We start from the raw sequence: 25,276 nt of genomic DNA, 5'->3' as shown, positions 1-25,276 counted from the left end.
TATTGAAATATCAACTAAATTTTTAAATTTATTACAAAAAAGAAGTTATGAAAGAGAGATTTTTTTGGTGTTATAGTACAAATGAATTAATAAGAGGTAGTTTTACAGTGCAAAAAAACTTAGAAGTTTTCGCGCATGAATTCAAAGAAAGCAAAGTTATCGGGGTGAGCACCGTACTTGTAAACGAATTGGGAGGCAAGATAAGCGCCAAAGATAGATTTGACGTAACTTTCGGGAATACGTTCGAGTAAAGTATCGAGACCGAGGGTATCCAAAAGCAACTTGGGGAAGGCACGGTTTAAGACGGTAGTACGGAGACTAGCGTTATCCCAGAGACCAGAACCTTGCAATTGTGCTTGAAGTTGAACAATCGCATTGGAGAGTTCATCAGAAAGAATAGAAATAGGGGTCTTGGTGAGCTTGTGTTCGCGCCATAAAGCATCGAATTCAAGGGCAGCATTGTGTTCGATAAAGTTTTGAACCTCCACGACATAGGCTTCGTAGAATTCAGGAACGACATCACCCTTGACAGACATGTGTTGATCGAATTCTTCATCGTTGAAAGACAAAGCAGCCAAGACTTCAAGAGAAGATGAGGTAACACCACCCTTGTTAGCAGAAGCATCCTTAAAGATAACAACACCGGCCTTTTCGAGACGAAGACGAGCTTCTTGAGTGAAGAAAAGATTGGCACCTTCAACAATGTATTTGAAAAGAGGGACACCATCATCACCGATAAGCTTATGTACGTTATCCAAACCGACAGATTCGGGACGACCACCACAAGGAACAAACAAGTTGGCACGAGCAAGTTCGTTAGTATGGAAAGTGTTACGGAAGGAAAGACCATTCTCGACAACAGTACCGTCGGGTAAAGTGACATTGTCTTCATCAACAAGAACACGGAAACCAGAGGCAGACAACTTTTCAATATCAAAGTTGCTGATCATCAAACGAGATGTAGCTAAACGAGTCAATTCTTCACGGTCAATACCCTCGGCATCATAGAGGACACCAGAGCCATCAACAATAGCAACGGTCTTGTCACCTGAAATCTTGACTTCGTTGGAACCCAAATCACCATCGGGGCCACCAGTTTGGAGCTTGGTACATTCTTCTTCCTTGAGGTTGAAAGTACGGTAGATACCAAGAACATATTGATGAACAGAACGAGTAGTCATACCATACAAGTCATGGGGGATACCACCGAGGCTTTGAGACTTACCAGTGGTGAAAGCCTTCCAGAAACCGGCACCACGTCTACGAGCATGTTGAGATGCCCAATCCATGTATTCAGCAGTACCCTCATCAGGACCGAAGAAAAGAATCTCTGGCTTCTCAGTCAAATCAACCAACTTCTCCTTAACACCAATGGTTTCACCATCGATCAATAAATCAAGAACAGAATCAACATACTTTTCAAAGGCAACAAGAGGCTTATCTTGTTGATCGACATCCAAGAGAATGGTACCCTTAGATCCACCTTCGGGAATATCCTTGTTCTTACGATGTTGGGTGTTGGCCAAGTTATAGTTCTCATCAAAGAGAGTACGCAAGTTGATAGAGTAAGCTTCTCTGTTACGAGAACGAATCATACGGATACCACCACGAGCAACATCACTGAAACGAAGATGGAAACCACGGAATTCAGAGCCAACGACCAAGAACATACCATAGAGAGGAGCAGGGTATTCAATTTCAGGCAAGAAGCTAGGATCCATACGGAAAGAAAGAGCAACCTTGGTAGTTTGATAGAAGTTAGTCTTGAGGACATGCTTGTTGAAGGTCAAGAAAGATTCAAAGACCAATTGTTCATGAGCATTGGATGTGACAGACTTGATCTTCTTGCTGATATCAGCGACGGACAAAACCTCCATGTTGGTCAAACGTTGGTAAGAGATGGTGGGTTGGAGAGAGGCCTCACGTTGGTTAACATAATGAGTAGTAGCAAAATTGGCATAAAGAACCTTGAGCAATTCAGGGTATCTCTTCATGATATCAAGAATATATTCACGAGTAAAGGTATCTTGACGAAGACGTTTCTTCAACTTGGAAAGGACTTCTTCGTGAACGGGGTTGGCACGATCCAAAATAGAAGTTAAACTCAAGTATTCCTTACCCAAACGGTTAAGGAAATGTTGAGCAAAGATCCAACCAACGTAACCATAAACCATTTCTTGGACGGAGAGCTTGTTAGTTTGGAAATATTGTTGGAGAGGAGTCTTGGGAAGACAGTATAAGAGAGAGGCTTCCTTCATGACTTGATAGATAGAATGCTCAATAGGGGCAGCCTTAGATTGGGGGACAGGATGCAAGTACAAGCCAATAATGGTAACACCGTTAGAGAATTGTTCTACAGAAAAAAAAAATGTAGGAGTTAATATTTAAATTTCCCAGGATCATTTGTTTGTGTACCTACCAACATATTTACGGGTGGAGTACAAGTCATAATAATGGTATAAATCGGAAACAGCAGAGAAGAAACCCTTGGTGCTTCTTTGACGGTAACCAATGATGAGACGACGTTCACGAGAGCCCTTGACTTCATACATTTCAATGACAGGACCAGTACGTTGAAGAACAGTTTGCATGACATCACCGTAGAGGTTTAAAGTATAATCAGTAGCCTTCTTCAAGAAGCTCTTGTCAGCCACTTGCTTGATGTCGGTCTCTTGTTCGGGAGTAGGTTCAGCGTTTTCAAACTCACACTTGGTGACAAAATAACTACGAAGTTGAGAAGTTAAACCACCGCCATTAGAGCTGGAACGATATGATTCTACGCGATAAGCTTCAGCTGAGGTGGAATTGTCCAAGAACTTTTCGTCAATAGCCTTTTCATGTTGAGGACCATAGATTTGAGAAACACCGGGCTCAGAAGAGTGGATATAGACGGCAGAATCATCAGTTTCCTTTTGCAAATTGATGTCCAAAACGTTTTCGTTCTTGGTGTAAGCCAAGATTTTGGCACCGTAAAGAGACATGATGTGATTGGAGATGGTTTCAACACTCTCGAGAGCAAAGTAGTAATCATCAATGTTAAGGTTGCTATGGAAACACATTTTAGCATCTCAATTTCATTGTAGATATTCTTCCCCCCCCCTCCCCTCTTTTAGTAGCTTACCTGTAGAACCAAGAGACCTCGTTCTTTACCAACTCCTTGGGAAGGAAACCAAGTTGTTCGAGATTATCACATACCTTGAGCATTTGGCTTTCCTTATCTTCGTAGACATTGGCAGCATAACCGCTCTCATTGTTAAGAACACGAGTAGAATCCAACATGTTATAAATTTATATTAAATAGAGTAAATAATAATAATAATAAAAAAAGGGGGGAAAAACTGTTAAGCAGGTCTGTATTTATATCAAAAGGAGAAAAAGAGATCATGTCAGTTTAGCACCACTCAAATGAGTCAGAAAACTAAATTCTCGTCCCGCCGTAGAGCCTATGACGATGCTCTAGTAAATGGCGCAATTTTCATTGGTTAGATCGTGAGAAAAATAACCGTGGAAGTTTTGGATCGTGCTTTTAACTTTATTATTTATAAAACAAGAGGCACATCTTTTTTTCTCTCTGTGACCTAATTTAGGTTACTATTGTTGTATCAAGTGGGTGAATGGTGTGCTCCATGGTAACTGGAGTTTTAAGTGTTGTGTTTCAAGTGAAGAAGAGAAAATAAAATGTCGTCAATATGTATACGAGTTATGAATTAAAAAAAAAAAAAAAAAAAAAAAGCTATTTTTAATAGACTAAACCAATTGGATTCATAATTCATAAGCTGGCGTTAAAATAGGACTTTTACCCCACACAATTCAAACGTGGAGAAAATAAAAAAAGGAACGCACCCCTGATTTACCTCCAATTTCCCGCACCTCAGGCCAAACTCGATGAGTGTTCCGAGGAACAGGAACCGTAAATGATGTTTGTTAGCTCAACATTTACCCATTAGAAGAAAAGTTACTGTATATGGTTATAGCCAAAAAAAAAAAGTTAGCTGTCTAGACCATTGTTAGAAATTATTTAGAGGACACGCGGCGCGCATTGTGTAATTACAAGGGCACCTTTCGTTTTCTGCGTTTCTTTAAAATAAACCCTCTTTACAGCGGATCCTTAAACGCTGAGAGCTGGCCCATGGGGAACCAATATAAGGAAAGAAGGGTATTGCGTAGTGTCGGGGAAATGAGCTTGTTACATCTTTTGCCACGACAAGATAAGATAACAGCTCACTTTAATGTATGTAGAATACACAATGTTTGTATTTAGAAATAGACACAACCTAGATATTCTTTTTGTTTACGTTATGCTAAATGTGTAACTGTTTATAAGATCCAAGTACCCAGTCGATTTGCCTCAACTGATTAGATTCTTACCCTCATCTTTTGCCCTACCAAAGCCGAGACCCTTTGTATTATGACAAATGCGGTATTATTATCATCCGATTGCCCAAATTTCATACATCTTTGTTTCTAACCATTTTTTTTCTTTCTGGGAGGAAAATCTTATTTTCAAACGCCGGAGGAGTTTAAAGCAAAAATTGTAAACCCTTTTTACACTCCCCCATATTTTGGTTTAACAGGGCCTTTAATTGGCGTTTTTAAAATGACTCGATTTTATTCTATTTTCCAAACTAAACTGAAATTCAATATTAAGAAGAATCTGCAATGTAAGACAGCTACATGCATTGATTTTAGAGAAGCCATATATATAAAGCTGAGTGTTAAGTGTGGGGAACTTTTACTATTTTAAATACCCTCCCCTGTAACAATCTTTTATTTAATTTATTATAATCATCTCCATCTCAGTGTTGAGAATGGGAAAAGTCGGTCCCCATATTCACAAGGGCTCAAAGGAAATGTCGGCATAAATTATAATTTCTTGTGAGACGTTCAAAAGCACTGCCCTAAAATACTATACATCGTGATTCTGGTAATTCCACGGTAATCTAGAAGTATGCGTGTTAGTCGTGTTTGATGCACCATTCACTACTCTTGTTTAGTCGTCTTTTAGTAATCTCATAAAAAATTCTAATAATCCTCCTTAATTTTCTTTCTCTTCTCCTTCAACTGCATCGATGATCAGAGGAAAATACTCCCTTCAAAGGAGAAACAAACTTTTCTCTATGGCTACTACGAAGTCGTACAAAGTTTTACTGTATGTACACAACCAAAGTAAACTAGACTCAAGTAGGATAACAACTGCCTTTTTGGAGCATTCTAACTCGCACACTATATCCAAGGCAGCGGTATGATTTTTAGCTGGTATGGGCGGTAATAAGGTGGGTATGGACCAGACCCTTTGATAAATACCTCAACCCCATTTTACTTGACAACTGACCCAAGGCTGTACGTCTTCAAAAACAAATGCATTTTTACAAGAGCTTCATGCGTTTCTTTTGTTAACCACTGCTTCACACGCGGGCAGTACATTCTACTTGTTATTGCCTTATACCAAAAGTTATTATTGGTAACTACAAGTCACCCTATTTTAATATTAACAGCAGCTTCTTATAACATAATAATGTAACGCCATATAATTTCATAAGCATATTATTACTTAACCATGTATAACAAACGGGAGCTGTCGTCATTTAAACGATAATCGAATATAAATTCTGTGTACTTTACCACATCGGTGGACTTTCTATGTCTGGAGGAGCAACTGCTCTAGGATAGGTAATGTTTGTTCATCTCCTGATATATCTTTGACTTGTGTACAAATAAAGCTCTTCATTTTATCTCTTCCAAATACCACTTATTTATTATGTGTCATTAGTATCCAGTAGGGTCTTCAAACATTTGCTAATCAGATCTTATTCTTCTTTTAAAAACGAGCTGATATATGTCTTCATTCACTACATTGATGTGCCTAATACCGCCTCTTTTGGAAAACAAAACATTATGTAATCAATGGGGCTGTCAAAATAAAGCGCAAGCTGAAATAAATCGTATTATGTAATAAGGATATAGCATCGATACTATTTTACACAGCCAAATCTGACAGTAAAAATGGTTTTAGGGATATGATCTTTTTTAATTGAACGCTAAGAGATTTGTATAATTTGATAGAACTCAAGCTAACTAGAAAAACATAAAATCAAAAACACAATTTTCTATAGCCGTATTTTCAAGATATATTGTTTCACCATCTAAATATTGAGGTACTATCCCGCGACTACGTTATAGTATAATGAGTAAACAGTTTTTAGTTGATAGTCGCAAAACAATGAAGAGATGTATTTTTTTTTTCCTTTCACGAATAGAACTCGGATAAATGGGAATATCCTGTTTGTATTATTTGGTCTTCCCTATTAATCTTGGTTATTGTAAATATTGAGGTATATTATGTCAACTGATTCTCCCTCTATGCACAATCACTTTATTGTTTCTCCGTTCTCTTCTCTGTATTGTTGAGCATATATTTCAGCACACATACATTACAAGGTGCCCAAGCGTTAAATAACAGGCTTATTATACCCTTCGGTTTAACGTACTACACAAAGATCGATCGGTACATAAACCTTATTAAAGATATTTATTGCTGGTACCCATAATAATAGTGCAGTTATATCTTTTTCTCAAGGTTCATCATTTTATTTTCCTCGTTGACTTTGAAGTATGTAAAGATACCCGAAAATTGTAATAAAAAAATTAAATCTTTAAAGCTAGGTCGTTCTGGTTACCAACCTAACATTATGCGTTACTTTGCTGTCAAACGTTGTAACTTATTTTTGCGTTGTTGTCCTTTTTTGTATTTTCCTTTACATAGCTATTTGAACCCAAATTTAACCAATAAAAATTTCTCTATAGCTGTATAAATATGCATCAAAGTATCAACAAACGAAACCTAAAAGAGAAGCCCATCATAACACAACTTCGTTTATTACCTTAGAAGGAACACCAAACGGTTGCGGAACTATAAAAAAATGAAAAATGGCTTGATTGTCGGTGATTCAATGATGCATCTCATTGTACAGTTTCGTCTTTTTGATTTTCTTTTTTTTTAAAAAAAAAAAGCTCTTGTTTCTCTCCCTAGCTACTTCTTTTTCTGGTGTTTACACAATAACTGTCTGCAAGCTTATTTATTTACTGGTGTTGAATACAAGCAAAAAAAATCAAGGAAAATGGCGGGTCATCATCGTCAAACACGTACTAATTCTTCAAATTCAGTTTCTTCGTCCAATGTGGTGGGAGTACACTACAAAGTCGGTAGAAAGATTGGCGAAGGAAGTTTTGGTATTATATATGAAGGTAAAATAAATAAAAAAAAAGAAGGAGAGCTAGATTAAAAACCAAGAAAGAATATAAACGTTGGAATTATAGGAATTAATCTAATGAACAATCAGCAAGTGGCTATTAAATTCGAATCTCGAAAGTCAGATGCACCTCAGTTAAGAGATGAATATAGAACATACAAAGTTTTAGCAGGCATAAGTAAAGTTAAGACTCATTTTTGTTTTAAATATCATATATTAACATTCATGTACAAATGAAAAAAAAAGGTGGCATACCTACAGCATATTATTTTGGTCAGGAAGGTCTCCATAGTATACTAGTCATAGATATCCTTGGTCCTAGTCTGGAAGATTTGTTCGATATGTGTTCCCGCAAGTTTTCTATTAAAACTGTAGCGATGCTTGCTAAACAAATGGTAAGAAATGCCTAGTCTATATACAGAAAAAAAACTAACATCCCAAAACTAGATAACCCGTGTCCAATCCATCCATGAACGTAATCTTATTTATCGTGATATCAAGCCGGACAATTTTTTAATTGGACGTCCAAACACAAAATATGCCAATACCATTTATTTGATTGATTTTGGTATGGCCAAACTCTACCGCGATCCCAAGTCCAAACAACATATTCCTTATCGCGAAAGAAAGAGTTTATCTGGAACTGCCCGTTACATGAGTATCAATACTCATCTAGGAAGAGGTATTAATATAAAGAGGCTAAAAATTCATATTTGTACTCACATATACGTTCTCTTTTCTAGAGCAATCCAGACGTGATGATTTGGAATCTCTGGGCCATGTATTCATGTATTTTTTGAGAGGTTCTTTACCATGGCAAGGATTAAAAGCTGCAACAAACAAACAAAAATATGAACGGATTGGTGAAAAAAAACAATCCACTTCAGTCAAGGATTTATGTGAAGGTTTCCCAGGTACAATCAGTTTATTTTGACAGTTATAACATGATACTAACAATCAGAAATTGTAGACGAATTTGGGACTTATTTGCAATATGCTCGTAGACTTGATTTTGAAGAGAATCCCAACTATGAATACATGAAGGGTTTATTTGATAATGTTCTTAACACATTAGGCGAGTCAGACGATGGTGTCTATGATTGGATGTTATTAAATGATGGAAAGGGATGGGAAGTAAGTTTTATATGGGAGATATATGTCGATAAAATATTTAAGCATCCCCCCTTTATTATATAGTATCGATCCAACTTTTACCGTAATCCTAATAATAGACATACTGCGGTTGCAGGTTTTAATAACGCAGTTGCAGCTGATAGACCTACAAGACAAAATTCTAGCACCACAAAGCAATTGCAACAGCAACAACAGCAGCAACAGCAACGTCGCTTATCAAATAAAAGATATAGCAACCAACAAAACATGTATAGATCAGCCCAGCCGATGTTAAGCGACGCGGCTATAGTTAATTATCGTACGATGGATTCATCCCATCCATTATTACTACAACAACAACAACAAGATTTGAATTCTTCTCAAAAGCGCGGATTTTTATCCAAGTGTTTTTCAACCATAACCTGTGGCATATGTTCGTGTTTATAATAACATGATGCAATATTTTGATACCTCTATTATTTAACTAAAAAAAATACAATATATATACGCTAGTCGCAATGGCTCCCCTTTTTCTTTTCTTTTTTTTTAAAAAAAACATCTTGCAACACTTACGCATGTGTTTATTTATTTACAGACAAACTCAAATATAAAATGATCAACAAGGCTATTATGCTATTACCTAAGTCGTGTGTGTTTATTTATGTCATAATTACCTATTGTATTCTTTTGTTTGTTTCTTTGTATGTTGCCTAACTACATGTGTATGTGCGTAAGGTGAAGCGCACTGTCGCTCTTGAAATGATCAGATATACCTCATCTGCCAAAAGTCTAAATCAAGCCTAAGGTTACATGTTGAGATCAGTTTGGCAGATGGGATATCTTAAGTCCATTGTAGCTTTTCTGAAAAAGTTATTTATGACAATATCAATTATTTTATTTCAAGCGTGAGCGGGTGGGTTAACTAATCTTTTTATGTATAAAATGAGAGAAAAGTAGGGAAACGGGAGAGGATGAAGAGAGGATAAGAAAAATTAGGATGCTAAAATTTAATAACCGAGAGCGGCGATAGCAGAGTTGATTTCCTTGATGGAATCAGCCTTGGACTCAACAGCCTTCTTTTGGATGGCAGCGAGAGCAGTCTTACGTTGGTAGTAAGCAGCAGACTTGGCCTTACGCTTCTCTTCGAGCTTGGCAACAACATCTTGGTACTTCCATCCAACTTCGTGAGAGACACGACCGATGGTGGTGTACTTACGACCGGGCTTAAGACGGAGGACACGGAGAGCAGCAGGGATAACCATACGCTTAGTACGGTCATAAGGAGCGGGGACACCTTCGAAAAGCTTAATACGATCCAAAGCAGCGGCACCACGAGCAGTCTTGTGGGGAACCATACCACGGATGGCCTTATACAAGATACGAGAAGGAGCGCGGAAATGGAAAGGACCACGAGTAGGGTTGACGAGACAACGCTTGTTGAGGTAAGCATGGTACTTCACTATTTTTTTTTTTTTATATAATTTTTTTTTTATTAGTACATAAATAAAGCTTATTTTCATACTATACATACACTTGTTACGGAAGAATTCACCAGAAACGTTTAAAGCTTCACATCTGACAACAACAACCTTTTGGCCATTGAGGGCTTGCTTAGAAATGATACTGGCAAGACGACCGAGAAGGTGACCCTTACCGTCAATTACGATGGTCTAAAATTTCAATAGAATAAATAGTTAGGAACCGTGCGCTTCGTATCTGAATGTTTTTGCAGTTGGGCAGGTTCATATTTTACCTTTTCGAAAGTGGACATGGTTGAATTTAGAAAGGGAGAGAGGGCCAGTAGAGGGTGTGCAGAGATTAATTCCCCACTTGAGTATAATCTAAGCCACCTTTATTTTTTTATTCATTAAAATTTTTTGGTCTGTCCATCTTTTAATTCCATTGGTTCTGATTTTGAAAACCGGTCAATGGTATAGCTATTTAGTACTTCTTCAAATCAATAAGCATAACCTTGATTGGTCAATTCGAACGATCGAAAGCCCAAATTGCTTAAACGCGTCGTCGTAATCTTTAATAGCACAACGTGGGCAGACAATAGCCTGGTTTCTTATGTCAGTATCTGTGAGAAGTCATCGTTTGTGAAACATGGCTGGGTCATTCGATTGGTCGCAATACTAATTGCTTCAAAATCACGAATGTTATAAACTATATAATCACTTAGTATCCTTACCAATAATCATCTCCATGGTGTAATTTTGGATGCTACAAAAAAAAAAGATGCTGACACTTTCCATAAACTATCTTCAGCTTGTAAAATACAATAAAAAATGCATGTATCCGCAAAAGTAGTTCATGATAATATCCAGTGACAAGTAAATACGACATCATACAGTAACATTAACAGGGATGTACAATAAAATTCCAGAGAAAAATTTCCTATCGTCAAGTTCAAGCAGTCATCCATACCTTTCTGTTATTCTAATTTATGTTTTGCTAGTGTAAAACTCCGTGACAAAGATATATCAGGCGAATCCTTTCGACTCTGGCTTGACTTGATCTTACACAATTTCTTAGAAATGTGGAAGTAGACTACATCTTAAGGCAATTCTACTTTTATAAGCAAAAACTCAAACTGGTCGCCACTTTAAATGCTTGTGCTAAACTTGTCAATGCATTACAGCTTATCAACCGCAGAACGTATAAAAACACAAGCTTTTCTGCATACAGCATACGTTATACACCATTTAGTCCATTTAGCTATTGGCCCAATCACTAAAATATAAATATGTTCCCGTATTTTATAGCAAGCAGACTCAAATACTCATACGCGATTTTAAGAAAATTCAGCTAAGATTTTTAAATCAGTAAAATAGTTACTGCTTGCTTTCAATATAAAAGGTAACTGCGCCCTGAATAGATGAAATTAACTTTTATATAATGTTGTACACGACAAGTAAAGGAAACTTTTCTTTAAGCAGGTTTTAAAGAGACATTGTATGGACTAAGGGTAGCCGAACGTGTGCAATAAACTATGACAGTAAATTTGTGATTACCCCAAAAATAATTAAAAGTTTAGCTCAGCACTCAGCAATCCTATTCTTTTGCAGACTTCGGGGAAAGCAGTAGACAACACGGGATAACCGCATTTCCCGGAGCCAGCTGCTCTGAAAGCTTAACCATATTTTACTATCAAATGATGCCGTCGGAGTAGCCTCTTGCCTACATGTAAATATGAAGGATTACGTAGTTTTCTGTATCTTGTACTTGATATGTTCGTTTGTCCAGGTATCTAACTGTTGGGTCTTGAGAAATTTCTCTACCCTATAAAAATAAAACCCTATAGAAAAATTCAAGGTAGTGACTTGAATGGATAGAGACAGCATTCCGGATATAAATCAATAAATAGTGTTACGCCCTTAAAAAAATATGCTGCATATTTTACCAATATGCAACTACTACTTCTATAAGAGGCACGAATACATTTTTTTTTTTTGACATTATCCATATTGAACATCAAAATTTCGAAAGATTTTGTTGACAAGGGGTTTTAGTTTCTCAATGTAATGCTTTTCAAACGGTTATGCGCGGAGTGCAACGAATTGCTCCCAGAAAAAAACCCAACGCGTAAATATAGTTATGAAGCAAAACTTGTTTTTTTATCAAAAATAGGCTAGCTTTCTTATCGATTCAAAGTAGGCAGCCTAATTTTTGCAGGATATGGCTAATCTCATTACTACTATGAGTCAACTCTGTAGTTGGGCTTCATTGTTTTAAGCTGGGTTCATTGCAAACAGGAGCGGCGTTTTAAACCTCTGAGGGGAAGGACTCGCGGTTGTTTTCCGAACAACCTGGCCACAGAAGGCACCAAATCGATAAATCTTTCTTTTCCATCCTCGTGGGCATCAATCAACAACGATGGTAAATTATTAAACCCCAAACAAACCAGATGATGGATGAGAGAGAATATAGAATGGATGGATTGGAAATTTTGGATGACAATGGATACGATTTATAGATGGAGAACGAAAAATTAAATAAAATAAAAAGAAAGCTCCAGACACCATTGGAATTCAGAATTTAACTCAAGAAGATACGACTGCAACAACCTGACAATCCATTCCGACATTTTATATTCTCTTTTTGTTCACATATACCCGACGGGATACTAATGGTTTGTATAATAATAGAGTGCTGAACAACAGACTAAAGTCAACCCCATGAGAAACCTCCAAATCGAGAAGTTGGTTCTCAACATTTGTGTTGGTGAGTCTGGTGATAGACTTACTCGTGCCGCCAAGGTTCTTGAACAATTGACTGGTCAAACTCCCGTCTACACCAAGGCCCGCTATACCGTCCGTACTTTCTCTATTCGTCGTAACGAAAAGATTGCCGTTCACGTTACCGTCCGTGGCCCCAAGGCCGAGGAAATTCTTGAACGTGGTTTGAAGGTCAAGGAATACGAACTTAAGGCTCGTAACTTCTCCAACACTGGTAACTTCGGTTTCGGTATTGATGAACATATTGATTTGGGTATTAAGTACGATCCCTCTATTGGAATTTACGGTATGGATTACTTCGTCGTTATGGGTCGTCCCGGTAACCGCGTTGCCCGCAGAAAGCATTGTAAGACCAAGGTTGGTGTCAACCATCAAATCAAGAAGGAGGAATCCCAAGAATGGTTCAAGGCCCGTTTCGATGGTGTCATCTCCTACAAGGCTTAAGTCGTGTCTCTTTTTTTTGTGTACAAATAAATAAAAAAAAATAGCGAGAAATACCAACGAAAGAAAAGTCGAAAAGGGTCCATTCTTTTCCTTTTTTTCATTTCTTTTATTTTTTTTTATATATATATTTGCATACATTCAAAATCAACCTTTATTCCAGTAGATTGAAATAGGATGGAGGGTTTTATATGGAATAAATTAATTATGCACGTTGCGTCGTCGACTTTCTGCACTGGGTACGAATGATGCCTATTGTCATATTAGTTTGGGATGGTTATAATGGTGAACTACTTACCATAGAACCAGTACATGTGAAGTGGATAAATTATCAACGCTATAATCCATATATACACTATTCGGTGATACCTTTTTAATGCAACCATCATCCAAGCATGTGCCACGAGTCGAAGCACAAAGAACGTTAATCCAAACAAATAATCTGATCGCCACTCATGTTTCATTGATCCCACTGCCAATATCAATGTAGGTAACTCTAAAATGGATGCTACTGTAAATAATGATGCGATTTTTAATCGTAAAAGCCAAAACAATGTCACAATATAAAAAAGATGATGAATCCATCCAGTCACTAATTTTATACGTTGGCGGTAATATATGCTGCCTAATACTAAATCAAGTATCAAGTAATTGATAAAAAAACATATAAAACCCGTATGAAATACGCTATCTGTGGACAGCAAGGTCATATCCAAGCCATGGTAAAAGAATTGAACCACAAACGGAATAGATACCAGAGTACATATTAAGCTACTAACAAAAGTTAGGAACCAGCTTAGTTGCTTTTCGCTGAATCGATGGTTTTCATGTATGTACGAAAATCCGCAACCAAGCAATGTTAAACTGAACAACATCGATACCGGGACAATAGGTTGTTGCAACACTTGGTACGCAGTCAGGGCTTCCATTTTTTTTTATTTTGTGTATGTATAAAAATAAAGCGAAAAGACAAGGTAATATGTCTGGCTATTTTAAAATATGTACAATTGTATACCATGATTGTAAGCACTTGACACATGTCCATAACACGTTGGATGTTTGGACTTCTTGCCATATCAGAATAGCCACCCAATCATTTTTTACGATCAAAGCACACAATAATTTGTGTATGCATTAATCAGCACTGTTTATTCGTCAGATCACTTTAACGTTTGATCATTAGGTAGAAACCATTTCTGATCTTATCTTTACGACAAGCGATGTATCATCTAGACAGAATGAAAGCGATATCTATTAAATGCCAGTTCAATATTGGATTACACGATTATGGTGAAGCTCATAATCAGATCATTTAGGTAATGAACTTGTGTTTGTCCCAGCTTGTATTATCACAAGTGTCGAGTGCAAACGAACAAATTTTTTAAAAAAAGGGAGCCGTAAAATAACAAGGTATGAAAGAAGAGAGAATTTGATTTATGCAGAAGGTTTAAGATTCTATAATTTACAGTTTTTGTAATATGTCACGCTTGGGAGAAGAAGATTTTACCAACTTATGCACATTTGACAAAATATCACTCTTATATGTGGATCCAAAGCTTAAAAAGTAAGTTATCTAAAGAATTAAGACCATCTTCAATTACTTTTAATGTTTTAATAATATCCAATCTAAAAATTTCGTTCTTATCTTCGAGTATTATTATGATTTGTTATCCCCCCTCTCCATAGTATACAATCAAATATATAAATTGAACTCTGGAAATCCTTAGCTGCTATGTACCAACTTCGCGATCTGTAGTTTATAGAGCCATAACATTGTTCACTGATTCAACAAAAAAGCCACACAAGTTATTTTGGTCATTATTTCTAACTGCTTATCAGAGCCGTAAAGTATTACGGCGGTAGATACACGCGTTATATTACTTTGGCGTGGTAGTTAAACACTATTTTTACATTTTAAATTCAAGCAATATTAGTTTTTTTTAGGCGTTGTAAATGACTTTTCCTTTATGAACAATTTTTTTTATATTTTGAACTAATATTTTTTGAAAAAAGTGTATAATATTCATGTGCAATTGCATGAGCTACAGATCTATACAATGACGACATTGTATTTCCCTGCGTGGGAAGGACGCTTCTTTGTTTCAAGTCATATTCGGGCCGCTGGCTCAGCTTTTTTCCTTGGTGTATGTTTCGATCAAAGCCTCGTTTTCTACACAATTAATAATCCAGTTTAAAACGTTCTTGACAATAAAAAACTGAGGTTACTCATAAATCTTATTCTTAAATTGAACTTTAAATACGTTGCCGTCATCGGGCGCCGAGGAAGCAGTACATTTTATTTGGGTATTCCAGCTTTTGGTCTAAAAAAGGCTAATCGTCATGAAATACAAATGCTTATTTTTCTCGTATAAAAGCCACGTGTAGTTTAACCTGATATTGGCCGTGCATAATTTCTTTGCCAAATGCTATAGCGTGTATCTATGATCGAATATAAATCCTGTAGTAACCAGAAATATGTGTAAACCGGAATGAGCAACCGTGCGCAACATACAGGCGAGCTTTACTAATAATAGACTTTAAATATTTTTATAATCAATTGTTTGACCTTCGAGAGTTAACCGATTTACTCCTATGTTCGTATAGCAATAATATAATTTGAAGAGCGACTGTTTATCGAAACCATCTAGGCTATTATATATCAATACAGTCGCTTTAACGATTGTAAATATTTAAATCTAATAATACAAGTGAATATTATGTTTGACACATTAATAGTAATATTGCACAATGTTTACCCCAAGTTTCCATTGAGAAGGAAAAAAAAAATCAGTAATTTATTTTTTTAAAAAAACAATCCTTTTTGAAGAAGTACCGGTCGCACAGTTGGTATACCATAGATCATGGAAATGATACATTTTAGCACATTCTCAAACATATTTAATCTATAGAAATCTCTCACTCCCAAAACCCAATAAGACACTTTATAAATTTCTTCGATAGATTATTATGACACTTGATTCATTCCTTACATAAATAATCTGAGGTTACATTAAGTTTCACAATGTCTGGTTACACTCGATGTTTATTAGCGTCTTCTGAGTCAAATACAATGTTTCCGGTTTCAATTGATCACCATCACGGCCAAATTTTGGATCCAATTGATTTTATTGTATGTGTATCCTTTTTTCAAAACGGGATTTTATATTTTAACTTACCAAATTTACGTGTACTCAAGAGTCCGTTCTTTATTTTATTTTACTAACTTCTGGCGACATGGATGATGGATATGTTCCTTATAAAACTTTGTAAAATGATGAAGGCATTTCTTTTTCCCACAAACTTGTCTGTTGGCTCCTATTAACAGGCCCTTAATTCACAATTACATACTATAAATATGCGTTAAAAACGTACAAATGCAAAGCAGAAACAAGCTACAACCGATTTGTCTATTGTTTTACTTTGATCAAAAAGCGCTTGGGTAGTAGCATTTAAAAGTAGAAGACGGACACAATATATCCCCTTACTCATATCACAGGAAACAGCCGTTAAATTGAGAGCTGTCATCCAAATATTCACTTAGAATAATTTGATAGCTAGCCATCAGCGTTAAAATCTACCTGCTTAAAATGAGAAATAAACTTTTTCACTGTCTTCAAATTTGACACAGTCAAGATACCGAGAGAAGGACCCCTATTTTGTTTACCATGTATACAAGCAATGAAAGCTAGATGAGAAGAAGTGTGGATTTCCAAAGGTCTTATATGGGCCATAAAACTGAATAGGACTTTGCAGCAATCCGCATTTCTGTAATTGTTTCGGTAATTTAGCTTAACCATTATGTGCGCGTTTAAATTTGTCTGGCTAATCATTATATTTGACTTTTTACAAAGCACTTTAATTCGACGTGAGACATATTACACATTGACTATTTAAATGTACGCGAGATGTGGACAAGAATGCCACTAATTTCTAAGTAGTTCGTTTCATTTCTTGTCAATATTTCCTCCTCTTTTATTGTTGTAGTAAACAAATCATGTAAAAACATAGTACTTTATTTGATCTGGATAAACATAATTACAGAAAGTAACCAATTATTTTTCCAATTTATCAAGCAGGCTTTAAAAATCAATCGAAAAGTTGGTCAACCTAAAGTGACCAATTAAAAGTGTAAACTCTAAATCAAGTTTGGGTGGTGCGACATCGCGTAAAACAAAAACGCAAAACAACAATGACATTCAGAATACTTAAATGGATAGCTTATAAAAAAAACGAAAAGAAAAACAGGATCGGGTTTTTTATTAATTTTTGATGCAGGTCCACTCGCATGGCAGAGCGTTACCATACTAAATTAGGAAAGGTCCGGAAAGGCTAAAGTTCAATTTTGTTCTTGCCTCATTCTTCTGCCTGACTTTTTAAGGATTGGTCCTCCCATACATTATCATAAATGTGGAGCTGGCCGAATGACTCATTAGCATTGTATGGCTAGACCAAGATGGTATTTTCTTATCCCAAAACCACACGCTTATCTCATATCAGATTGCGTATAATAGCCGATAATATCTTTTTCACATTTACACAATGAAGAATGCCTGTAATACTTTTCATGTCTCAGATAAAAGACTAAAACTACGTACTGCATGAAGTGTTTAAAACAGTATTTTACATGGTGATTCTAGGGGGATAATTGGCAAAATTATGTATATAACGGTTTTCGATCGTTGACAATGATATAATAATTGGGAACAACCAGGTGTTATTTTTAACTTGCGCAGTGTAACACAAACCTACCGTTGTACAAACGAGCAAGTGAAATGATATATCAATCTGTGTACATGCCCTTTTTTTGTACTCTTGTACTTTCTTCTTTTTTCTTTTTCTCTCCCCAAAGACCAAATCGAAAAAAAAGTATCAGAAGAGCAGATTTGCCTAAATTTACATAGTATACATTGCTAGCCTCAATCAAATATGTCAGGATCTATCGGACATCTTGCGAAAAGTGAGTAAATTCAAAATTTACGTATCCTTTTTGAGCATACAAATATTTAAAAAAAAAAACATTTTAAATAGGAAAAACCGGAGAAGAGTGGTTTAAAATGGAAGAAAAACTATACATCAAAATTCATGACCAGTTTCAAGCAACACCGATCGCCACTTCATCGCTATCTCTATTCAAGAAACCATTCTTAAGCACAGTCCCTCCTAAGAACTGTCTTGAGTATTATAAGAAAGCAAAATATAAAGACGATGTTGCTGCATCTGAATCATATTATAATATTGGCCTTATATATCAAATTGGTCGTTACGCCAAAAAAGATTATACTGAAGCGTTCTACTGGTTTAAAAAAGCTGCAGAATATGACCATGCCAAAGCCCAAGAAAAAATCGGAAGATATTATTACAAGGGCTACGGTGTGAAGCAATCTTACAAAGAAGCGAAAATGTACTACGAAAAAGCTGCTGAGAAAGGAGACAAAGAGGCTCAATTTCGACTAGGCTTAATTTATCATGACGGTCTAGGGGTTCGACAAAGTTACGATCAAGCCCTGTTTTATTATCAATCTTCAGCCGACAACGGGAATCCAGTCGCATCATATAATATGGGTACTATATATGAAAACGGTCAAGGTGTTTGCCAAAATTATGAACTATCCTTCAAATGTTACAACAAGGCTGCACATTCTGGAGATATAGATGCACAACTAAAAGTAGGCCAATTACTTAGCCTGGGATTAGGCACAGAGAAAGATTATCAACAAGCCATTACGTGGTACAAAAAAGTGGCAGAGGACAACCAAACCAATGCAAATGTACATTTCAAAATAGCAGAGTTGTACAAAAATGAACACGGGATAGATCAAAATAGTAAATTGGCATTCGATCACTATACTAAAAGTGTCCGGTTAGATACCAGTGAGGGTAAGCAGGATAACGGTGAAAGTCACGTTGCTCTCGGTAAAATGTATTTTTATGGTCTGGGTACAAATCAGGATAACAGAATGGCCATGATGATGTTTCAGAAAGCATTAATTATTTCCGGAAATGCGGAGGCACAAATTTACATTGATAAAATGAAGGGGAAAAAAGAACGAACGCAATATTTTTCTGATTGGTCGACTACTACTGTTCCCGCATCCCCAACACCGCCGGCTTCGATAGTCGACGAGACAAGAAGTATTAGCTCATTTGGTAGCAATATTTAATTCACAATCACCCAAAACAAAACTATAAGCTTAAATATGCACATGGCCAAATATGAAATTTACATATGATCAGTTCGTTAGGATAACAAAAAAAAAAAAAAAAAAAAAAAAGAAAAGAAAAGAAAAGAAAAAAAGCAATTATTAATTAATTAGAAAATACTTCTTATGGTTTTTCAGTACGCATACCACATACCACATTATAATAAAATAACTACGCACATTTTTCTGTTTTGATAACAGAGTGCATTATGCATGAATATTTTGACAGGTGAAACGACTGAATATCCTTTTTTACTCCCTTGTAGAGATGGGTTTAAACAGTATATCAAGCAGGGTGGTATTTTTAGGAATTGCGACAATGCTTTTAGTATACGTTTGTCTTAACTGATGACAATAACGTGAATTTTATTATGATCACTCATCTGCTACTGCTTTGAGCTACAATACTCTTTACAGGTTTCAGAATGCAGCTCCGTCAATATCTTCATCGATTGACACAGTTCGATTGCGGATTCCAATCTAAATAAGGCAAACATTCAAAAGTCAAACTATACTGATGAATGAGTAATTATGTATCAAGTTTTAGTCTACAATTCATATGAATTCTGTATAGATAACTTTTAAAAAAACAATAACAATACATATGCCAAAAAAGTTTGCTGTAGTTGCTGTCACCTTTGCTTGATTTTAGAAATCATGATAAGTGGTATTGCAGGGAATGAACATAGATAATATGACTGGTTAAAACCAAAAATAGCTTCAGATATAACATAAAGGAAGTATTGTGTGTGTGTGTGTGTGCACCTAATTGTAGATTTCCATAAGATACTCGGCCAAAACCCAATTTATTCCAGAACTTTCTATATTTATGGCCTTTTTAAGCTGTAACGATTGATCTTTGATAGGATTTTTACAAATGGTCAGACATAGTTTTGTTTTCAGTAGTCAGAAATAACTTAGGTTTAAGTGGATAATATTCTACAAAGCAATGCGAGACGAAGGATGAATAAATGAGCAAATACAGGAACCAACATGACCCTGAATAGGACTGTCTTTTTAGAAAAGGTTGTCACAATGTGTAATTTTTTTTTTCTTGAACACTCTCTCAAAAGTTGATGGTGGGCTGTTGATACCTTTTTTTACTTGCTTAAAAGAAAAGGATTTTGGGCTCGAAAAAAGAAAAGAGAATATAGAATAACGCTATAAAAACTCGACTTTTTCCCTTTTTTCTTTACACCAAATTCTTCATTTCTATCTTTTTCATTAAGTAAGCTCGCTCGACACCTTAAAAAAGTTACGACCATACTAATTTAAGAACTCAATAGAATAAGTTAACATGAAGGAGCAAGTTATCGATAACACGCCGAAAAAAATGTAATAAAACATAGAATGAAGTAGTGTAGGCATTAGTGACTTAAACTAACTAATATGCACTCAATAGTCGGTACATTCAATTTGGTGTTCTGTCACCACAAAACATGGTCAAGATTGCAGAATTTGAAATTACTCAAAGAGATCTCTATATGCCTGAAAGTCGTACTCCTATCAAGGGTGGTGTTTTGGATTTGAGACTGGTAAATTAGTTTATATCATGCACTGATTATACATATGGACACTAATAATGATGTATGGATAGGGTACTACCATGAAAGATAGCGTGTGTGAGACCTGTGGACAAAAAATGCAAGAATGTGCTGGTCATTGGGGTTACCTTAAGTTGGTTTTACCTATCTTCCACATTGGTTTTTTCAGACCTGTCATCAATATTTTGCAAGAAATTTGTAAAGTAAGTAAACAAACAGCATCAACGGAGATTCGATTTGGAGTAATGTGTTAATAAATGAAATAATAGACTTGTAGTCGTGTCATGTTAGAAGAAACTGATCGCCGTACGTTTTTAAGAAGATTAAGAGCACCAGGATTAGATAATTTACAACGTAATCGAATTATTAAGCAAGTCAACGAGAGATGTAAAAAGGTCACATATTGTCCTCATTGTAATGCTGTCAATGGTGTCGTAAAGAAGGTTGGACCCATGAAAATCACCCACGACAAATATCGTTTAAAGAGAGTCGATGCCGAAGCTGAGCAATTCAGAAAAACATTCGAAGCAGCAGCATCCTCTATGCCCGAAATTAAACCTCATATCAGCAAAGCACAAGACGATTTGAATCCACTTCGTGTATTGAGATTATTTCAACGTATTTCACCCGAAGATTGTGAATTATTAGGTTTGAGTGAAGAGCATGGTAGACCTGAATGGTACATTTGGCAATATCTTCCCATCCCTCCTTCTTGTGTTCGTCCTTCTGTTCTTCAAGATGATAATAGTAGTAACGAAGATGATCTTACAGCGAAATTGACTGAAATTATCTTCACAAACGCCATTATTCGTGCTGGTTTAGAAAGAGGTGTTACTGTTATGAATTTGATGGAACAATGGGAATTTTTACAGTTAGCAGCTGCCATGTATATTAACAGTGAACTTCCCGGTGTACCTAATGCAAATACTGGTAAGCCTAGTCGTGGTCTCTGTCAACGTTTGAAGGGTAAACAGGGTCGTTTCAGAGGTAATTTGTCCGGTAAACGTGTTGATTTCTCTGGTCGTACCGTTATTTCTCCAGATCCAAATATGCGTATTGATCAAGTTGCTGTACCTGAACGTGTTGCCAAAGTACTCACCTTCCCTGAACGAGTCAATAGACACAATATTCACAAGTTACGTCAAAATGTCATCAATGGCCCCTTTGTTCATCCCGGTGCTAACTTCGTTCAAGGGTCAAATGGATTCAAAAAGTTTTTGAAGTTTGGTAACAGACAAGATATAGCCGCCGATTTACAAATCGGTGATTTAGTTGAACGTCATTTATCCGATAACGATGTCGTATTATTCAATCGTCAACCTTCTCTTCACAGACTTTCTATTATGGCGCATTTTGCAAAGGTTATGCCTTGGAGAACTTTCCGTTTCAATGAGTGTGTATGTTCACCTTACAATGCGGATTTTGACGGTGATGAAATGAATATGCATTTACCTCAAACACAAGAAGCGAAGGCAGAAGCCATTGAATTGATGGGTGTCAAGAACAATTTGGTTACTCCCCGTAACGGTGAACCCCTTATTGCCGCTACTCAGGATTTCATTACAGCCTCTTACCTCTTGTCTTACAAAGATACTTTTTATACCCGTGGTGAGTTTACACAAACTTGTTCCATGATGTGTGATGCAGATATGAAAATCGATCTCCCCCCTCCTGTTATTTGGAAGCCTCAACGTCTGTGGACCGGTAAGCAAGTGTTTAATGTTCTTTTCAGACCCAACAAGGAGAGTAAGGTATTATTGAATGTGGAAGCAAAAACAAAATCATTCGTCAAAGAGGAAGGTCGTCTTCCTGATATGTGTCCTAATGACGGTTGGCTCGTTGTCCAAAACAGTGAAATCATGTGTGGTCTCGTTGATAAAGCCGTTGTCGGTGACGGTAACAAAAATTCCGTCTTCTATGTAATTTTGCGTGATTATGGACCAATTGAAGCTGCCAAATGTATGAATCGTTTAGCCAAACTTTGTGCGCGTTGGTTGGCTAACCGTGGTTTCTCCATTGGTATCAGTGATGTTACTCCCGGTGAGCGTTTGAGTAAAATCAAATACAAAGAGGTCACTACCGCTTATGCTAAGTGTGACGAAGTCATTGCTCAGTATAATTCAGGCCAATTGGAAACAATGGCTGGTTGTAATGGAGAAGAGACTATGGAGTCGCTTGTATCTGGTATCCTATCCGCTGTTCGTGGTGATCTTGGTAAAGTCTGTATGGACGAATTAAACATGTACAATTCACCCAGTATCATGGCCCGTTGTGGTTCCAAGGGTTCCCAGATTAACGTATCTCAAATGGTTGCTTGTGTCGGTCAACAAATTATTAGTGGTAGTCGTATTCCCAACGGTTTCCAAGATCGTTCTTTGCCTCATTTCTTAAAACATTCCAAATCTCCTCCTGCTAAGGGTTTCGTCAGAAACAGTTTCTATACCGGTCTTAGTCCAACCGAGTTTCTTTTCCATGCTATTTCAGGTCGTGAAGGTTTGGTCGATACTGCTGTTAAAACAGCCGAAACTGGTTATATGGCTAGACGTTTGATGAAGGCCTTCGAAGATTTGACTGCTCATTACGATCTTTCTGTTCGTAACTCTGAAGGTGCTATGCTTCAATTCTGTTATGGTGCTGATGGTTTAGATCCAATGACAATTGAAGGTGATGGTATTCCTGTCGAATTTGCCCGTAATTTGAGACACGTGAAAGAAATGACCCCCCCTAAAAAAGAGAGAGGCCTCTTACCCTGGGAAATCAATCTTATGGCTGCCGAAGAAACAAAGAGAGATGTTTGGACCAAAAATTGTATGCAAACTTTCATTGATATGGTGCTTAAATTTGTTGCCGATAAAGTGGCTGGTAAATTAGCTTCTATCAGAAAAAAGCATGGCTTGCAATCCGGTTTAGCTATCCCTGATGAAGATTACATGGATATTGATATTGATGAGGATGAGGACGATGTTGTTAAAAATGTTGTTCGTAACTTATTCGTAGTTACAGAGCGTCAATTGCGTGAATATCTTGCTGTTTGTATTTCCAAGTATCTTAAGGCTAAGATCGAACCTGGTACTGCCGTTGGTGCTATTGGTGCTCAATCTATTGGTGAACCCGGTACTCAAATGACATTGAAGACTTTCCATTTTGCTGGTGTTGCTAGTATGAATATTACTCTTGGTGTGCCTCGTATTAAGGAAATTATTAATGCTGCCAAGATTATCTCTACCCCTATTATCAAGTGTGAACTTCATTTCAACAGAGATGTAAGAGCCGCTCGTGTTGTAAAGGGTCGTATTGAGAAGACCACTCTTGGCGATATTGCCATGTACATGGAAGAAGTCTATGAGCCAAATGAGTCTTACATCTTGTTACGTATCGATTTGGATGCTATCAATAGACTTCAATTAGAGACTAACCTTCATCAAATTGCACATGCAATCAAGACGGCTACTAAATTGAAAATGGGTCAACTGGTAATTTTCAAACCCGATCTTTTAATAAGATATCGTAATAATTAACATGTATTTTTAACTTGATAGGATGTTCAAACCAGTAGACCTGATATCATTCGTGTCTACGTGCATGCTAAGCAAGATGAATCAATGTACTACAGCTTGAAGGCCCTCAAACGTGTTGTAGCAAGTGTTGTTATTACAGGTTTACCTTCTGTTGTTCGTGCAGTTATCAGTGAAAAGGAAGGTGGTAAAGGAGCTAAACAACTTTTGGTCGAAGGCTACGGTTTACTTGAAGTTATGACAACCGATGGTATTGTTGGTAGTGAAACTACATCAAATCACATCATGGAGGTTGCCCAAGTACTTGGTATCGAAGCTGCAAGGTAAAATAACTTGTGTCATGTACCTAAGATGTATTTTCTAACATATTTTATCCACCTTGTTAGAAACACTATTATTAACGAACTTACAAACGTTATGTCTTCTCACGGTATGACCATCGATCATCGTCACGTCTTCTTATTAGGTGACATTATGACAAGTAAGGGTGAAGTTTTGGGTATCACGCGTTTCGGTATTTCAAAAATGAAGGATAGTGTTCTCAGTATTGCGTCTTTTGAAAAGACTACCGATCATTTGTTTGAAGCCGCCTTATACAGTAAAAAGGATGCGATCGTTGGTGTGTCCGAACAAATTATTATGGTAAGTTGAATTCACTGTTTCAGTAGAAATATTATGAGACTAATTTTTTTTTTCAAATCCAATAGGGTATTCCAATGTCTATCGGTACCGGTTTGTTTAAGTTGATTCATAAATCAATGAAGGCTTCTATTCCTTCCCCAAGACCACTTCTTTTTGACATTTAATAATTTTCAATTTTTACTTTTATACACTATTCTTTTTTATCAATTCATGCAAAAATAACCAAAAAAAAAATTATAATCCGCTGTTTTGCTCTATACATAAATCCCTCGCAAATAAATACATCAGCTCATCAAATACAAATTAATAACAGCTAGGCGTTTTTAAAACTGA

At 36.5% G+C, this 25,276-nt stretch overlaps 7 protein-coding genes across 7 annotated transcripts; 4 read left to right on the top strand and 3 right to left on the bottom strand.

Annotated features, from left to right (window-relative positions):
* Positions 1–4: 4 nt before the first annotated feature.
* EV154DRAFT_460617 (Glutamate/Leucine/Phenylalanine/Valine dehydrogenase-domain-containing protein) lies at positions 5–3,362 on the bottom strand. The gene is made up of 3 exons (XM_051597521.1): positions 3,122–3,362; positions 2,420–3,045; positions 5–2,353 (listed from the first exon to the last, which is right to left on the bottom strand). Exons 1-3 carry the CDS (start codon positions 3,277–3,279, stop codon positions 120–122), a joined length of 3,018 nt encoding a protein of 1,005 aa, XP_051460199.1. The 5' UTR covers positions 3,280–3,362; the 3' UTR covers positions 5–119.
* Positions 3,363–7,118: 3,756 nt separating this feature from the next.
* EV154DRAFT_582026 (kinase-like domain-containing protein) lies at positions 7,119–9,007 on the top strand (the record flags this gene model as incomplete). The annotated part of the gene is made up of 7 exons (XM_051606660.1): positions 7,119–7,245; positions 7,318–7,428; positions 7,497–7,645; positions 7,698–7,932; positions 7,994–8,164; positions 8,221–8,384; positions 8,448–9,007. The coding sequence occupies 7 exons, from the start codon at positions 7,119–7,121 to the stop codon at positions 8,808–8,810; spliced, it is 1,320 nt and encodes a 439-aa protein (XP_051460198.1). The 3' UTR covers positions 8,811–9,007.
* Positions 9,008–9,239: 232 nt separating this feature from the next.
* EV154DRAFT_542715 (60S ribosomal protein L16) lies at positions 9,240–10,134 on the bottom strand (the record flags this gene model as incomplete). Its single annotated transcript, XM_051604535.1, has 3 exons — positions 9,240–9,822; positions 9,895–10,033; positions 10,117–10,134. 3 exons carry the CDS (start codon positions 10,132–10,134, stop codon positions 9,371–9,373), a joined length of 609 nt encoding a protein of 202 aa, XP_051460197.1. The 3' UTR covers positions 9,240–9,370.
* A 1,609-nt stretch (positions 10,135–11,743) lies between these two features.
* Positions 11,744–13,122, top strand: EV154DRAFT_500768 (60S ribosomal protein L11). The gene is made up of 3 exons (XM_051600625.1): positions 11,744–11,948; positions 12,021–12,242; positions 12,512–13,122. The coding sequence occupies exons 2-3, from the start codon at positions 12,240–12,242 to the stop codon at positions 13,043–13,045; spliced, it is 537 nt and encodes a 178-aa protein (XP_051460196.1). The 5' UTR covers positions 11,744–11,948; positions 12,021–12,239; the 3' UTR covers positions 13,046–13,122.
* Positions 12,948–14,084, bottom strand: EV154DRAFT_500766 (uncharacterized protein). Its single transcript, XM_051600624.1, has one exon. The coding sequence runs from the start codon at positions 13,969–13,971 to the stop codon at positions 13,333–13,335; it is 639 nt and encodes a 212-aa protein (XP_051460195.1). The 5' UTR covers positions 13,972–14,084; the 3' UTR covers positions 12,948–13,332.
* A 3,782-nt stretch (positions 14,085–17,866) lies between these two features.
* Positions 17,867–19,368, top strand: EV154DRAFT_600619 (uncharacterized protein). Its single transcript, XM_051607176.1, has 2 exons — positions 17,867–17,999; positions 18,071–19,368. The coding sequence occupies exons 1-2, from the start codon at positions 17,969–17,971 to the stop codon at positions 19,201–19,203; spliced, it is 1,164 nt and encodes a 387-aa protein (XP_051460194.1). The 5' UTR covers positions 17,867–17,968; the 3' UTR covers positions 19,204–19,368.
* Positions 19,369–20,324: 956 nt separating this feature from the next.
* On the top strand, positions 20,325–25,243 carry EV154DRAFT_600618 (uncharacterized protein). The gene is made up of 8 exons (XM_051607175.1): positions 20,325–20,470; positions 20,529–20,577; positions 20,645–20,777; positions 20,840–20,989; positions 21,056–24,259; positions 24,326–24,624; positions 24,688–24,943; positions 25,009–25,243. Exons 2-8 carry the CDS (start codon positions 20,540–20,542, stop codon positions 25,105–25,107), a joined length of 4,179 nt encoding a protein of 1,392 aa, XP_051460193.1. The 5' UTR covers positions 20,325–20,470; positions 20,529–20,539; the 3' UTR covers positions 25,108–25,243.
* Positions 25,244–25,276: the final 33 nt, after the last annotated feature.

This window comes from Mucor mucedo (assembly GCF_025094135.1).
Source record: "Mucor mucedo strain NRRL 3635 chromosome Unknown EV154scaffold_22, whole genome shotgun sequence".
In the NCBI taxonomy this organism is placed as follows: domain Eukaryota; kingdom Fungi; phylum Mucoromycota; class Mucoromycetes; order Mucorales; family Mucoraceae; genus Mucor; species Mucor mucedo.
Note: the sequence above shows the minus strand (reverse complement) of the source record. Positions and strands in the feature narration are given on the sequence as shown.